General features: G+C 40.8%; 1 protein-coding gene across 2 annotated transcripts in view; it reads left to right on the forward strand.

The window, feature by feature from the left end:
* OGT (O-linked N-acetylglucosamine (GlcNAc) transferase) overlaps positions 1-16,761 on the forward strand; it is a 42,541-nt gene that overhangs the window by 10,891 nt on the left and 14,889 nt on the right. For both annotated transcript variants that reach the window (XM_011992070.1, XM_011992071.1), the window contains exons 4-14: positions 513-581; positions 3,849-3,965; positions 10,390-10,469; positions 11,036-11,231; positions 11,794-11,934; positions 12,523-12,623; positions 12,795-12,948; positions 13,038-13,139; positions 13,336-13,515; positions 15,111-15,269; positions 15,415-15,504. In XM_011992070.1, the coding sequence (XP_011847460.1) occupies positions 513-581; positions 3,849-3,965; positions 10,390-10,469; positions 11,036-11,231; positions 11,794-11,934; positions 12,523-12,623; positions 12,795-12,948; positions 13,038-13,139; positions 13,336-13,515; positions 15,111-15,269; positions 15,415-15,504 (1,389 nt within the window). The remainder of the gene's footprint in view (positions 1-512; positions 582-3,848; positions 3,966-10,389; positions 10,470-11,035; positions 11,232-11,793; positions 11,935-12,522; positions 12,624-12,794; positions 12,949-13,037; positions 13,140-13,335; positions 13,516-15,110; positions 15,270-15,414; positions 15,505-16,761) is intronic.

A 16,761-nucleotide genomic window follows, 5' to 3' on the forward strand; every position in this document is an offset into this window, starting at 1 on the left:
ATTACAGGCATGAGCTACCGCGCCCAGCCTGATAGATATATATTTTTTAACGTGACTGACATTTGGGGAGGAGAGAAAGAAGTTCTAGTAAGGTCCCATAGTCTTTTACGTGAAGCTAATGGGGCCAAATGCATTTCAACATTCAGAATTTTTAGGATGTTAGAAAGATAATACCATATATAAAACACCCAGAAAGGTCTGGAGCAGCACCTTTTAGTAAAACACATATTTCTGCAGCAAAAGATAGGAGTATTCATACTAAGTGAAATAACTAAATTCTATAAATAGTTTCATGTCACCTCAAGTCAGGTTTAACCCTCAAATGAGATTTTGGAACTTTTTGGGATTTGGAATTGTGGATGAGGGGTTGTGGTCCTGCACTGAAGTTTGTCAGGCAGTATCTTTAGTTGATAGAATAAAATGGCAGGGAGCTAGATGCTTAAAAGTGATTTCAAGATATTTTTAATTGACAAAGCAGAGTATAATTAATGACAGTGTCTCTGGGTTTCTAGGATTTGTACTGTGTTCGCAGTGACCTGGGGAACCTGCTCAAAGCCCTGGGTCGCTTGGAAGAAGCCAAGGTAGGTGTTTGATAGAACACATTTAAACATCAGTGTTATGAAAACTTGTACTTTTTGCCAAGTCTTCAACTCTTCATTGAGCTATCTTCACAAAACAGTCCTTTGAAACTGAGGAAAACTGACGGCATGAATCGCCTCAGACTAGAGCAAGGCCAGGCTTTGGCATATCTGTTCTAAATCTGTGGGTAAAGCAAGAACCTGAACATTTTGGAGCCTTTCTGCTGAGCTAGACCATCTTTATAACACTGGGCTCCGTCATGATCTTATGTGGGAATAAATAACATTCCTTCAAATCTGAGGCTTGCCTGCTGGTGACAAGCAGAGCGCCTGTGATTTGGCTCAAGACTCCTATATGATGCAGGTGCCATTGAAAATGCTGCTCTTCTAAGTCCTTTGTGGCTTGTAAGTGGAGAAGAATTTCATCCAAATGTTACCCTGTAATACTGGCATTTAAAATTCTTATTTAACCTTCCTCCCTTCATCTTCCTCACCCTTTACAGTGGAAGAAAGGCTGTTAAAATGATTGCAAATTAATAATTGGAACATCCTGTCCCTTCTTGTCCCTGCTCCCTTCCCAAGTTCCTTTTTCCTCTTTTCCAATCCTAGTTGTCTACCTTCTTTTCTTCCTCATTTCCTTCTTTTTATTCCTCCCCACCCCAACCCCTTAAAAAAAGGTCAGAAGGACAAAGCTGGTTTGTTTGGGAAATGGACTGATCGAAAGAAAACTTGCCAAAGTGGAAAGGTGGCTTTTAGCATTCTGTGTTTCCAAATAATGAATTTGAACACCAGGTTGGGTTAATTAAAGCTTTTGGTATAATTTAAAATTAAATTTATAATGCAGTTGTCTTGTTACAAGCCACCTTACGCAACCGCGCTGCAGGGGTGAGGAGTGGGGAGAAACCAGAATGCTTCTGAAACTCCCACCTGTTGCTCTGAGCCCCACGCGCATGCTAATGCGTGGAGTGTATGCGCAGCGTAGCTGTCTGTTTGACTGCTTCATCCAGGGAGGGAGAAGGCTTTTCAGCACCGTCTGATGTTAAAAGGCACAGTTTTAAGTGCACAGCTCATAAATTCTGCTGACATTTTGGATTAACCTTATGTAGGTTGCCAGCTAATGAATTGTAATTGATTTCAATCTTAGCCGATAAATCTAACTGGTAATTTATAGAACAAATATTTGATAAGCTCCTATTAATTGTCACCCCACCAAGCGGACAGCTAACATGAATTGCACTTCACTGCAGCTTTAGAGATCGGTTTAGGCTGAGACATTGCGCCTGCCTTAGGTTGCTGACTTCTTTATTTCAGAGCTCTGGAGACACCTAGTTTGAAAAATGTTATTCTGTTTTTTTGTGAGAACTTAGTAAACAAGAAAATACTCTTGAGTGAAATGCAATGTATTTCTTTTGTAATCAGTGCATTTGAAAATTCAAGCCAGCATATTCCTAGTAGATGGAAGCAAAATTAAGTTGTCTTTGTAGAAAATGAAGAGCCTTTCTTCCAGCAAAAATCCCTGCTGTATGCAATAGCCCTGATTAACCCTCTCCCTTCTGCATGTTTCCCATGTTACAGACTTGAGACTGTCCTCATTCCCATATGTAATAGACATCCAAAGAATTTCAATTGCTTTGTTGAACTTTTACTAATGATCTTGTTTTTATTTTCTCTCTTGTTTTTGGTTTTTCACCATTGATATTGTATTTAGAAGGTTTCAGGTGGGTGAAACCTCCTATTCCATGCGTAAGGTGCCTCGCTGAAGGGAGCTCGAGGCCTGGATCTAGGGCAGACACACAACCTCCTCCTCCTCTTCCAGCAAGGAACGCACCGAAAAGTCACATGATGAGAAATATGGTAACGGGTTTGTAACTGCCACAGCAAAACAATTTGCCTCCATGCCTGAATCTTCTGTCTTGTGGCTTCAGAAACAGCTTAAAATAATTTTATTTACAAGCAAGTTATGTAAGAGAATGTTTTATACTATAGCCACAATTCTGTCAAAGATAAGTAAAAGTTAATTGATGTTAAAAATTATTAGAGATAATTTACTTAGTAAAAGCTTCTAACTCTTCTTGTTGTTCATTTTTTTTCCTTTTTTCTTCTTTGTTTGGATTGCAGCATTCTGCTCTTCTGATGATGCGCTGTGACCCTGCAGTAGCGCACAGGCTGCGCAGCGTTAATGCGCATTGCGTGCGAATGAACCCCTGTGAACGGTTGACTAGATGAGTAATCTGATTGACTGGCTCCCTCAGTCCTATTCTGTAGCCTTTTTGGATAAAATTGGGTTTTAACGTACCTCGAGTCCAACTAATCTCATTAAACGAATATTCTCTATGGGCCTGTCTAGTAGATTAATGGATCTGGTTGGCCGTTTGCTGCGTCTGGGGGTGTTCTATGTAGCGCAGCAGTTCGCAGCGATTGCGCAGTGCGATGCTGTTAGGTTGCGCAAGCGATGTTTGCGCTCGCATTACAGGGACCTCAACCTAGGTGCAATCCTGTCATGTGAGGTTTCAGCTTCAGTCCTCCTTGGGAGACAGGGGCATTGTGAGAATGTAACTTAAAGCCTGGCTTTATGGTATCCAACTTGGCAGAAAGACATTTTTCTCTTCAGTAGCATAGTTTTGATGTTAGTGAGGAACGTTGTTGAAGAGCAGCGTTTCCCAAAATGTGTTTCATAGTATTCTAATAAAATGCCCAATGAAAGAAGAGTTCCATGGTCAACTAAGTTCAGGGAACCCTGTTATACTATTAAAGGCTTAGGGAAGTCCAGTAAAGAAAGCCGTTTTCCTAATTTATTTGATCATGAACTCCCTTTTTTTCAGCCATACCTCTTAACACCTCATAGAACACACTTTGGGAAACAGTGGGGGTAGGAAAACTCGGCCTCAAGTTGTGCCCTCTAGATAGCACTTGAAAACATGACAAGGGCCAGTAGTTGTTTGGGTAAGGGAACTCCAGCATAGAGCCTTATAGCACCTGACTTCCTAGTTAAGTCCCAGTGTAAGGGTTGGTCTTTGATTGGCAGAACTGAACATGGTGGTTTGCACTTGGGTTCTGGTGGCGCAGGCGCAGGAGCAGCCAGCTGTGGCAGCGCATTAGTTTTGGCGCAAGCGAGCCTATGCTGCAGGGTCACTTTTGGCTGGTCAGAGAAGGAATAATGATATCACCTTCTTCCCCCCTCCCCCCAATCTTTTTTTTTTCCCTTTACAAATTTTCCCCTTTCCCTTTACCTCCTTTCCCTCCCATCTTCTTTCATTAACCCCTCCTAAGGCATGTTATTTGAAAGCAATTGAGACGCAACCGAACTTTGCAGTAGCTTGGAGTAATCTTGGCTGTGTTTTCAATGCACAAGGGGAAATTTGGCTTGCAATTCATCACTTTGAAAAGGTTAGTCATTAAATTAATAATTGGTATTTTTGAAGTGCTTACGTGTGTAGTGTTTTTACTAGAACTAAATAATAGGTGTTAACCAGTCACATTATATCTTTGTTTCTCTGGCAGTATAGGCAGTATGTGACTTACAGAGAACAATGACTTGACTTAAATATTTTTTCAACTTGACAGTGGTGCAAAAGAGATACACAATAGAAATTGTACTTTGAGTACCCATGTAGCCATTCTGGTTTTCCCTTTCAGTACAAGATTCAGTAAATTACATGAGATGCCCAACACACTATTATAAAATAGGAAGGAGGCTGAGGCAGGAGGATCACTTGAGCCCAGGAGTTTGAGGCTGTAGTGAGCTATGACCATGCCACTGTACTTAGCCTGAGTGACAGAGTGAGACCCTGTCTCTAAGATTAAAAAATAAAAAGGTACCATAAAGACACATGCATGCGTATGTTCATCACTTCACAATAGCAAAGACATGGAATCAGCCTAGATGCCCGTCAATGGTGGGCTAAAGAAAATGTGGTACATATATGCCATGGAATACCATGTAGCCATCACAAATGAAATCATGTCCTTTGCAGCAGCATGGACGCAGCTGGAGGTTATTATCCTAAGTGAATTAACGCAGGAACAGAAAACCAAATACTGCACGTACTCACAAGTGGGAGCTAAGCATTGGGTACACATGGACAGAAAGGGGAACAATAGACAGCGGGGCTTACTTGAGGATGGAGGGTGGGAGGAGTGTGAGGGTACAAAAACTACTCACCGGGTACTGTGTTCACTACCTGATGGACAAAATCATTTGTATACCAAATTGCTGTGACACAATTTACCCATGTAACAAACCTGCATGTGTACCCCGAACCTAAAATAAATGTTGGAATTAAAATAAAACTCATATTAAAGTTTTAAAAAAGGGCTTTGTATTAGATAATTTTGCCCAACTGTAGACTAATGTGTTCTGAGCATGTTTAAAATGAGGCTAGGTGGGCCAGGTGCGGTAGCTCATACCTGTGATCCCAGTGCTTTGGGAAGCCGAGGGCAGATTGCTTGAACTTAGGAGTTGAAGACCAGCCTGGACAACATAACGAGACCCTGTCTCTACAAAAATTTTAGCTGGGTGTGGTGGTGTGCTCCTGTAGTCCCAGCCATTTGCAGGGCTGAGGTGGGAAGATTGCTTGGGCCTGGGAGCTGGAGGTTGCAGTGAGCCAAGATTGCACCACTGCACTCCAGCCTGGGTGACAAAGTGAGACCCTGTCTCAAAAAAAAAAAAAAAAAAAAAAAAATTTAGGCTAAGCTAGGATGTTCAGTAAGTGTTTTAAATGCATTTCGACTTAAGGTATTTTCAACTTATGATGGGTGTATTGGGACATAACCCCATCCTAAGTTGAGGAACATCTTTATTGCAGTGTTTCCTGGATAGTACATGGTATGGCAGTTTCCAGTTTTGTGTTGAAAATGTACTTTAGGCTGTGTACAGTGGCTCACACCTGTAACCAGCACTTTGGGAGGCTGAGGTAGGAGGACTACTTGAGCTTAGTAGTTTGAGACCAGCCTGGGCAACGTAGTGAGACCCTGTCTCTACAGAAAATACAAAAAGTAGCCACGCATGGTGGCGCACGCCTGTAGTCACAGCTACTGGGGAGGCTGAGATGGGAGGATCACCTGAGCTTGGGAGTTTGAGTCTGCAGTGAGCTGTGATCATGCCACACTGCACTCCAGCCTGGGCGACGGAGTGAGACCCTGTCTCAAAAAAAATGTACTTTAGTAATTAAAAATGATTTTTATAAGTGGGCTTTAAAGGAGCAGGGCTTCTTGGTGAAAAGGCAGATTCCAAGTCTGGGGCAGGAAATTTAAAAAATGTTTTGGAGTGTCTGGTCATACCAAAAAGCAAGGAAGCTTTGACATACTACTTTGTGTCAAAAGGACTCAGGAAGCAACTTGAGGAGGCTCCCACTGGCTAAAGATAAAGATGGAGACTTGAGCATCAATAAGAATAATAACTGAAATATACTACAGCTTACCAAATATGTTTAAATCTATGAGCTCATAATTATGCTAAAACATTCATTGGTCACCTTTGGAAGACTTATATATATATTAAGGAGCAATTAATTGGAAAACTGGTTAAAAAGAGAAGAATAAAGTGTTTGAGGAACCTCTATACTAGTTCCCAAAACGGCTTTACCAGTTTATACTTCCCCCATCAGTTACAAGGCTTCCCTTTCTTTACATCCTCACTAATACTTGTTATTATTCATCCTTTTGATGATAGCTATACTAACAAGTGTGAGATGCTAACTCATGGTTTTATTTTGCATTTCCTTGATGATTAGTGATGTTGAGCATAGTTTTTATGTATCTTACTTGACTTTTTTTTTTTTTTTTTGAGATGAGATCCTGCTCTGTTGCCCAGGCTGGAGTGCAGTGGCGTCATAATAGCTCATTGCAACCTCAAACTCCTGAGCTCAAACCTCCCATCCTGACCTCCCAAAGTGATGGGATTACAGACATGAGCCACTGTGCCTGGCCTGTACCTCTTCTTTTGAGAAATGTCTGTTTAGATCCTTTGCCTGTAGTTTAATGGGTGTATTTGCTACTGAGTTGAGTTCCTTATCCCTTTATCAGATGTATAGTTTGCAAATCTCCTAACCCAGGGGTTGCCTATTCACGCTGTGTAATTGTTTCCTTTACCGTGCAGAAGCTTTTTAGTTTGATGCAATCTCATTGCATATTTTTGCTTTTGTTACCTGTGCTTTATACTAAGTGAAATAAACCAGGCACAGAAAGTTAGATACTGTATTATATCACGTATTTGTGGAATCTGAAAAAGGTGATTTCATAGAAACAGTAGAAAGGTGGTGAGGCTTGGGGGGTGGAGGAGGGATGGGGAAAAGGGAGATATTGGTCAAAGTGCACAAAGTTTCAGTTAGACTGGAGGAATAAGTTTTAGTGATCTATAGTACTACATGGTGACCACAGTTGTTAATCATGTATATTTCAAAATTGCAAAAAGAATAGGTTTTTAATGTCCTCAACCACAGAAAATAGGTGATGGATATGTTAATTAGCTTGGTTGAATATTTCTAAAATGTATACATGGATCAAACCATCACATTGTATGCCATAAATATACACAATTACATGTCAACTTTAAATTTAAAAATTAAAAGTATAAAGCATTTGTCTTCCCTTTCCTGTATGAACTGGACCATAGAGTAACCTAATAGTTGATGGGGGAAGCTTCTCTTTATAAAAGCATTCTAGCTAATAAGTGAAGAAGGAATGATAGAGTATCATCATTAATAGTTAAAGCATTTAGGCCGGACGTGGTGGCTCATGCCTGTAATCCCAGCACTTTGGGAGGCTATGGTGGGCGGATCACCTGAGGTCAGGAGTTTGAGACCAGACTGGCCAACATGGTGAAACCCGGTCTCTACTAAAAATACAAAAATTAGCTGGGCATGGTGACAGGAGCCTGTAATCCCAGCTACCCGAGAGGCGGAGGCAGGCGAATCGCTTGAACCTGGGAGGCGGAGGTTGCAGTGAGCCAAGATTGCGCCATTGCCCTCCAACCTGGGTGACAGAGCAAGACTCCATCTCAAAAAAAAATAAAAAAAAAAAATAAATAAAGCATTTCTCAGTGACAAAAACGAGATATAATCAGATATTAAGTACCTTGTGATAAACAATTTCACTGGTGAAGTAGTCTTGCAAAAAGAGAAAAGAACACAAACCTAATTAAGCTTCTTGTTCTACCTACCAATTTATAGGAGACATACGGGACAGGAAACATGTTAAAGGACGCCATAGGGATGCAGTCAGCAAAATTCAAACTTTGGGAAGCTGACCTTACTTCAACAAATTGTAGTAATAAAAATGGAGATTTAAATTAAACTTTAGGCTGGGTGTGGTGGCTCACCCCTGTAATCCCAGCACTTTGAGAGGCTGAGGCAGGTGGATCACTTGAGATCAGGAGTTTGAGACCAGCCTGGCCAAGATGGTGAAACCCCATCTCTACTAAAAATACAAAAGAAAAAAAAAAGCTGGGTGCCTATAATCCCAGCTACTCAGGAGGCTGAGGCAGGAGAACTGTCTGAACTTGGGAGGAGGAGGTTGCAGTGAGCCAGGATTGTGCCACTGCACTCCAGCCTGGGCGACAGAGTGAGTGACACTCCACCTCCAAAAATAAATAAATAAATAAACTTTTAAAGGATTAAAAGAAAGAGAGGCACATTGACAAATTATATGGGTCTTATTTGGATCCTGACTCGATGAGAAATTGGACCACTGAATGGAATTATCATTATTATTATTATTTTTTGAGACAGGGTCTTACTCTGTCGCCCAGGCTGGAGTGCAGCGGTGTGATCTTGGCTCACTGCAACTTTCACCTCCCGGGCTCAAGGGATTCACTTGCCTCAGCTTCCAGAGTAGGTGGGACTACAGGCATGCGCCATCACGCCCGGCTAACTTTTTGTATTTTTAGTAGAGACGGGGTTTTGCCATGTTGCCCAGGTCTTAAACTCCTGAGCTAAGGCAGTTGGCCTGCCTCGGCCTCCCAAAGTGCTGGGATTACAGGCATGAGCCACTACGCCCAGCCGATATTTAATATGAAGGAATTGCTGTCTTTTTTTGTTTGTTAAGTATGATAATGGTATTGTGGTTAGGTTGGGAGGAAAAAGCTTCTTGTGTTGTCCCTGAGATACATACTGAAATATTTTCGAATGGAATATGTCTGGGTTTTGCTTCAAAATGATCTGCGAAGAGGGGGAGTAAGTTGGAGTATAGATTAAATAAGATCAAACATGATATATGAATTGTTGAAAATGGATAATGGAGACTTGGGTATTCCTCTATTTTTGTATGTGTTTAGACGTTTCTATTATAAAGTTTAAAAGTTTTTGGAGTGGACATCTATCACTATAGACAATCTAAATTAAATGCATCACACTATTTACTACAGAGTTGTCATCTGAGTGAAGATGAAGTGTTCTTTATTTTTTTTGAGACAGAGTCTCACTCTGTTGCCCAGGCTAGAGTGCAGTGGCACGATCTCGGCTCACTGCAGCCTCCGCCTCCCAGGTTCAAGCAGTTCTCCTGCCTCAGCCTCCCGAGTAGCTGGGATTACAGGTGTTAGCCACCATGCCTGGCTAATTTTTTTTTTTTTTTTTTTTTTAGTAGAGACGCGATTTCGCCATGTTGGCCAGGCTGGTCTTGAACCCCGGGCCTCAAGTGATCTGCCTGCCTTGGCCTCCCAAAGTGCTGGGATTACAGGCATGAGCCAGTGCGCCCAGCAGATGAAGTGTTCTTTATCAATCTTTAATAAACATACTCAGTGTCTTAATCAAATACCTTTTTGGTGTGTGTTTTTTTTTTTTTTTTTTTTTTTTTTTGAGATACAGTCTTGCTCTGTTGCCCAGGCTGTAGTGCAGTGGCATGATCTTGGCCCACTGTAACCTCTGCTTCTCGGGTTCAAGCCATTCTCATGCCTCAGCCTCCCGAGTAGCTGGGACTACAGTTGCACATCACCACGCCTGGGTAATTTTTGTGTTTTTAGTAGAGGTGGAGTTTCACCATGTTGGCCAGGCTGGTCTTGAACTCCTGACCTCAAGTGGTCCGCCTGCCTTGGCCTCCCAAAGTGTTGGGATTACAGGTGTGAGCCACTGCACCCGGCTGATGTTTTGATTAAAGTTTACGTTTACCATCCTGTAGGAGTATCTTTCTTGATCAGTGGTTCTCTTCCTTGGTTACGCATGAGGAGCTTATAAAAGATCTGGATATCCTGACTCTATCTTCAGAGGGTCTGATTTAACTGGCCTGTGATAGAGCCTAGGTACCTCTTCTAGGAGGTAAATTCTTAATATACTGCCAGGGTTGAGAATCACTGCGCTAGACAACATGACAGCTATTTGAATGACACCGTTTAATGGTTAGTTAGTATTTCCTTGAAGTATTGTATCTTACTGTATATACAGCGCTAATTGCATGTCTTAATAAGGTCTTGCTGAGCATGTAGTTCTATGCATACAACTGAGGTATATATTTTCCTTTTCAGTAAGAATTTGCTGCCTCTTTTGCCACTATTTTTTCATAAGAGTTAAACTGGTGTAATTGTGAATAAAATAGGGCCAATCATTAGAAGTATTCAGTTTAATGAAATTGGAGCAGGCCCATTTTAAATTTTTCTGTTCAGGACCCATTTTGCTCCTGAGAACATGAGGCATGAGAAGTTACTTTGATAATATTGAGGTTTGTAAAAGTAATGAGAAGGCACTAAATAAATCATTGGTTTATTAAAATGAAATGTAATTGAAACTCTGCAAGGACCTTGGAGTAAAAACACTGTAATTGGGAAGTTGATCTGGTGAAATCCTAACTTGCTGTGAGTAACCAACTGTCCTGAAATTTTTAGGCTGTCACCCTTGACCCAAACTTTCTGGATGCTTATATCAATTTAGGAAATGTCTTGAAAGAGGCACGCATTTTTGACAGGTGAGAGAATGTTCTGTTTAATAAATTTTCTTGAATCTTTGTTGTATTGACACTTGATAATTTGGACCGAAATGATGACAATAGTCAATTGAAACACATTTGCCTTTTCTAGTACGTTGTTCCCTGCCCATGTCTGCTGTGTTGCCTTTTATTTATAGGTGTTCATTGCCTGAGTTTTTGTTGTTGGCTTTCCTCAAAGCCATTCTCATTGGGAGTTCAGTTGAAATTTTTTAATTGTAAAATGGTTGAAGTGGTTTTTTCTTAGACTAAATTATTCCTTTGACCTGATTTAGAAAGCACAGTAAATCCTGACTTTTAACTTTTTGTTGTTGTTGTGAAAGGACAGCCTATTTTTTATGTGGGAGTACAAAATTTCTCACTGTAAAGACACATTTTATAAAGGTATGATTTTGGTTTGAGGTTAAAATATAATACAGCATGAATTATGTAATTACAAAGACTTGATATATTTTGATATAGTACAGCTTGAATGAGTTGTAACAAGCCATCCATTAAGAATGAGTTACATTTTTTTTGTGTGTGTGTGTGTGTGTGTTCATTTACAGAGCTGTGGCAGCTTACCTTCGTGCCCTAAGTTTGAGTCCGAATCATGCAGTGGTGCATGGCAACCTGGCTTGTGTATACTATGAGCAAGGCCTGATAGATCTGGCAATAGACACCTACAGGCGGGCTATCGAACTACAACCACATTTCCCTGATGCTTACTGCAACTTAGCCAATGCTCTCAAAGAGAAGGGCAGTGTAAGGATTTTTACTCATTCTATTTGTTATCTGGTAGGATTAAGAGTCTTTTCTGGCCAGGTGTGGCGGCTCACACTTGTAATGCCAGCACTTTGGGAGGCTGAGATGGGAGGATTGCTTGAGCCTAGGGTTTCGAGACCAGCCTAGGCAACATGACGAAACCCTGTCTCTACAAGAAATACAAAAATTAACTGGGCATGGTGGCGTGCACCTGTAGTCCCAGCTTCTTGGGAGGCCGAGGTGGGAGGATCGATTGAGTCCTGGGAGGTTGAAGCTGCAGTGAGCCGTGATTGTGCCACAGCACTCCAGCCTGGGCAACAGAAGACTCTGTCTCAGAAAATCACAAAAACCGAAAAACAGCAAAAAATGAAAGTCTTTTGTACAAGTATTGAGATGGTATATTGGTTTACTTTAGAGTTTTGGTTGAGGGTAAGAATACCAAAAAATATCAATTTTCTGTAGCATTACCAGCCATTAGGCTTAATTAAGCAATTATTAGAATAGTATCAGTGGAGGCTTTATGATTCTCTACAGTTTTTGAAGACTTTGTTTTGTTTTCTAGGTTGCCGAAGCAGAAGATTGTTATAATACAGCTCTCCGTCTATGTCCCACCCATGCAGACTCTCTGAATAACCTAGCCAATATCAAACGAGAACAGGGAAACATTGAAGAGGCAGTTCGCTTGTATCGTAAAGCATTAGAAGTATGTGAGGGTGGCGTAGCTGGGTATTTAGCGTGATAGTAGAGGGAAAGCAGTTAAGTTTACCATCATCCACCTCTTTTGTAAAAATAGTGGTTGAATCATTTACAAGAGGATTATTCATTGAAATAGTAATTGAGTACCTAAGGTATGATGTGAGGCCCTATGTGACATTCCAGAAAATCCCTGCATTCAGAGTTCATTATTCTGTGGATAAGATCTGTACAAAAAAATTAAACATTAACCCACAGTTCAAGAGAAGTTACTGATAAGTATATAATCTTAGTGCCTGATGGCTGTATGGTAGTGGTTAGTAGATACGGTAGGAGTTTAGCAGAGAGAGATCTCAGTGGTGTTGGAGTCAGGTGGTCAGGATAAACTAAGAGCAGAAGAGGTGTACCTCATTATGTTTGAAACAAGAAGAGGTATAAAATAGAGGAAGAGGTAGAATTTGAGAATGAATAGACTTGGAAAAGGTAGAGACAAGTTTAGGGATGTAAACGTACTTGAGCAAAGTTCTTAAGGTTGTGGTGAGTTATTACTGCTGCTTTAGCAAATTTTTTAACCTCAGTTATGATCTTGACTCTATAGGTCTTCCCAGAGTTTGCTGCTGCCCATTCAAATTTAGCAAGTGTACTGCAGCAGCAGGGAAAACTGCAGGAAGCTCTGATGCATTATAAGGAGGCTATTCGGTAAGAGACACTGACAGCCTTATTTTTAAAATTATTCTTAATTTAAAAATGTTTGACATTTGGCACATTGCAGATGCTAAAATGGCTTTAAATAACAACAGAATAAGTTAGCATTACAGTGGGTTAAAGATTTTTGTATTGGAGAAATAAAACCTTGGGCTTCTCTTTTAGAATCAGTCCTACCTTTGCTGATGCCTACTCTAATATGGGAAACACTCTAAAGGAGATGCAGGATGTTCAGGGAGCCTTGCAGTGTTATACGCGTGCCATCCAAATTAATCCTGCATTTGCAGATGCGCATAGCAATCTGGCTTCCATTCATAAGGTACTACTGTTTATTATAATATGTGCAATTTAACACCTAAAATTTAAGTTTTGGAAACTTTTTACCATCCTGCTTTATTTATTTTCCAGGATTCAGGGAATATTCCAGAGGCTATAGCTTCTTACCGCACGGCTCTGAAACTTAAGCCTGATTTTCCTGATGCTTATTGTAACTTGGCTCATTGCCTGCAGGTAAAGAATAACAGGCCAGTAATTGGCTCTCAGTGTTGTAATAGCTTTTTAATTGTTATGTACCATAAGAATACAAGCCTGACTGGAAATAGTATTTTTAATAGGCTATCTGACATTACTTTAGGCCAAAGACATACCAAATATTAAATCCTGGGATAGGGCTTTCTGGATAATAACTTCTTTTTGCTTTCTCTAGATTGTCTGTGATTGGACAGACTATGATGAACGAATGAAGAAGTTGGTCAGTATTGTGGCTGACCAGTTAGAGAAGAATAGGTTGCCTTCTGTGCATCCTCATCATAGTATGCTATATCCTCTTTCTCATGGCTTCAGGAAGGCTATTGCTGAGAGGCATGGCAACCTGTGCTTAGATAAGGTGTGATTCTTTTCTTTTAATCTTTTTGTTGTAAACTAAAACACAAATACAGAAAACTGTGCAAATCAAATCTGTGGATTAATGAATGATTATAAAGTGAACACCACCCAAATTGAGAAATAAAACTTGTGAGCCACTTCAGAACCCTTTCCATTGTGTCCTGAGTATAACCCCCTGTACTTCCTAAGATGCAATCCTTAACTCCTTCACTTAAACACTAACAATAGACTGATGGTACTGTCCTTTAACTTGAAAGCCATAATTTTTTTTTCTTTTATCTTTTTTTTTTTTTTTCTTGTTTTTGAGACAGGGTCTCGCTCTGTTGCCCAGGCTGGAGTGCAGTGGTGTGATTATGGCTCACTGCAGCCTCGACCTCCCTGAGCTTAGGTGATCCTCCCACCTCAGCCTCCCGAGTAGCTGGGACTACAGGCGCATGCCACCACACCTAATTTTGTATTTTTTGTAGAGATGGGGTTTTGCTATATTGCCCAAGCTGGTCTCGAACCTCTGGGCTCAAGCGATCTGCCCACCTTGCCCTGCCAAAGTGCTGGGATTATGGGTGTGAGCCACTGCGCCTGGCAAGCCATCATGTTTAATGGAGTGCTTGGTATTTTGTATTCACCTTTGAGAATTAGAGCACTACTTGATCAAGGATTGGATCAAGGGTTGGATGATAGATTGGAGTGCTAGGTGTGCTTTTTTTTTTTTTAATTTTGAGACAGAGTCTCTCTCTTTCACCCAGACTGCAGTGCGGTGGTGCCATCTCAGCTCACTGCAACCTCTGTCTCCCAGGTTAAAGCAATTCTTGTGCCTCAGCCTCCCGAGTAGCTAGGATTACAGGTGTGTGCCACCATGCCCGGCTAATTTTTGTATTTTTAGTAGAGATGGGGCTTTGCCATGCTAGGCTGGTCTCGAACTCCTGACCCCAGGTGATACGCCTGCCTCAGCCTCCCAAAGTGCTGGGATTATAGGCATGAGTCACTGCCCCCAGCCGTAATTTTGTTTTTAGAAAATGTTTCCCCATAGAATTTTCTAAAATGCTGGAGGGTTTATCATGCTCTGTCCATACTGCTTCATACCTACAAGTTTTAGATTTGCTCACACTTTTTTTTTTGAGACAGGGTCTTGCTCTGTTGCCCTGGCTGGAGTGCGGCTCACTGCAACCTCCACCTCCTGGGTTCAGGCGATTCTCCCACTTCAGCCTCCCAGGTAGCTGGGACTACAAGCACGTGTCACCACACCCAGCTAATTTTTGTGGGGTTTTTTTTTTTTTTTCTTTTTTCTTTTTTCAGTAGAGACGGGATTTCACTGTGTTGGCCAGGCTGGTCTCAAACTCCTGACCTCAAGTGATATGCCTCCTTGGCTTCCCAGAGTGCTGGGATTTGCTTGTGCTTTATAGATTTCAGGAGCACGTCAAAGTATGAAGCATATTACATGAAGTGCTGAGGTTGCATCTCTCTGGCAATGTCAACTAAATGCTCTGGGCAGACCTTTTTCAACAGGTGTGAGGTTTGGTTTGGTGTGTTTTTCGTCAGTTTTCCTAGATGAAAATATATGTGTAGATTTTACTAACAAGCATTGGATTCTGTTGATAGATTAATGTACTTCATAAACCACCATATGAACATCCAAAAGACTTGAAGCTCAGTGATGGTCGGCTGCGTGTAGGATATGTGAGTTCCGACTTTGGGAATCATCCTACTTCTCACCTCATGCAGTCTATTCCAGGCATGCACAATCCTGATAAATTTGAGGTAAGACTAGTGTATCTCTAGAATCACTATTTGTTTAAAAAAGAAAAAAACTCACAATGTTGGTTTGTCATGAGGCATGGAAACCCAGTGTCTTTTGGAAAGATTTGAGCCAATGCTATTAAATATGCCATGTACTGCCTTTCAGGTGTTCTGTTATGCCCTGAGTCCAGATGATGGCACAAACTTCCGAGTGAAGGTGATGGCAGAAGCCAATCATTTCATTGATCTTTCTCAGGTAGATAAAACTCTCATACTTTAACTTTTTATTTTGAGCAAGTTTAAATAAAACTATTAGCATGTAGTTTATTTTTTGATGATAGGTATTAAATGCTGTAGTACCACATATAGGCAATTGTGTTGATCATATTTCCTTGGTCATTTATGTTAAATCAGCATGCCTTTTTCCGAGGTTGCAAATGAAACAGAAATGTGTTATGCTTGTGCTTGGACATACAACTTTTGTGGAGATTGAGCCGGCACTTGTGACAGAAGATACTTAATAAATATTAACAAAATGGTGACTTGGGAGAAGAATAAATAGGTCTTTTAAAGAAAATAGGGCCAGGTGTGGTTGCTCACGCCTGTAATCCCAGCACTTTGGGAGGCCGTGGTGGGCGGATCACGAGGTCAGGAGATGAGACCATCTTGACCAACGTGGTGAAACCCCGTCTCTACTAAAACACAAAAAATTAGCTGGGTGTGATGGTGCATGCCTGTAATCCCAGCTACTTGGGAGGCTGAGGCAGGGGAATCGCTTGAACCCAGGAGGCAGAGGTTGCGGTAAGCTGAGATTGCACCACTGCACTCCAGCCTGGTGACAGAGCAAGACTCCGTCTCAAAAAAGAATAAGAAAATAGATGAACTATGGTTCTTCAGTTTCCATGGGCCTTTGCCTTTGGTTATCTTTATATCTGTATTTGTTCTATTGTTGTATCCTCTAGGAGCATAAGTTTTATGATAAATTAAGATTGAAACCTGTGGGGGAATTAATTTGCTGAGTATGTAGGCTACAGTTTTTTCTTTGTAGACTCTATTAGCCACTTTGACTGATAGAGATAATATACTCTACATAGTGTTTGTGTACACACATGTATGTATGTACATACGCATGCAGGTATGGTATGTATGCATATATGTAAAAATATATGTATATACATATGAATCACTGAAGTCCTAGCAGAAAGATTTTGAGACTTCTCATTTAATAAATAGTATGTACCAACAAATTTTGCAATATAGCTGTTGCTTCAAAAGTTTGTCTGGCCATTTTTGATACACAGTTAGACTCTTTGTGACCAAGAAGCATCCCTCTTTCTATCTCTGAGACCTTTAGGGAGTCACTGCTGATTGACTACAGTCTAAACTCTTCAGCATAGCTTTTGTAACCTTTCTCTGTTTGCCACAACTTTGTCAATACTTTCACCCACCATTCTACATCATGTATACCTTATGTCAAATAGAAGTGAATTACCTTTTTTTTTTTTTTTTTTTT

This window comes from Mandrillus leucophaeus, unplaced genomic scaffold (genome assembly GCF_000951045.1).
Source record: "Mandrillus leucophaeus isolate KB7577 unplaced genomic scaffold, Mleu.le_1.0 Scaffold401, whole genome shotgun sequence".
In the NCBI taxonomy this organism is placed as follows: Eukaryota; Metazoa; Chordata; class Mammalia; order Primates; family Cercopithecidae; genus Mandrillus; species Mandrillus leucophaeus.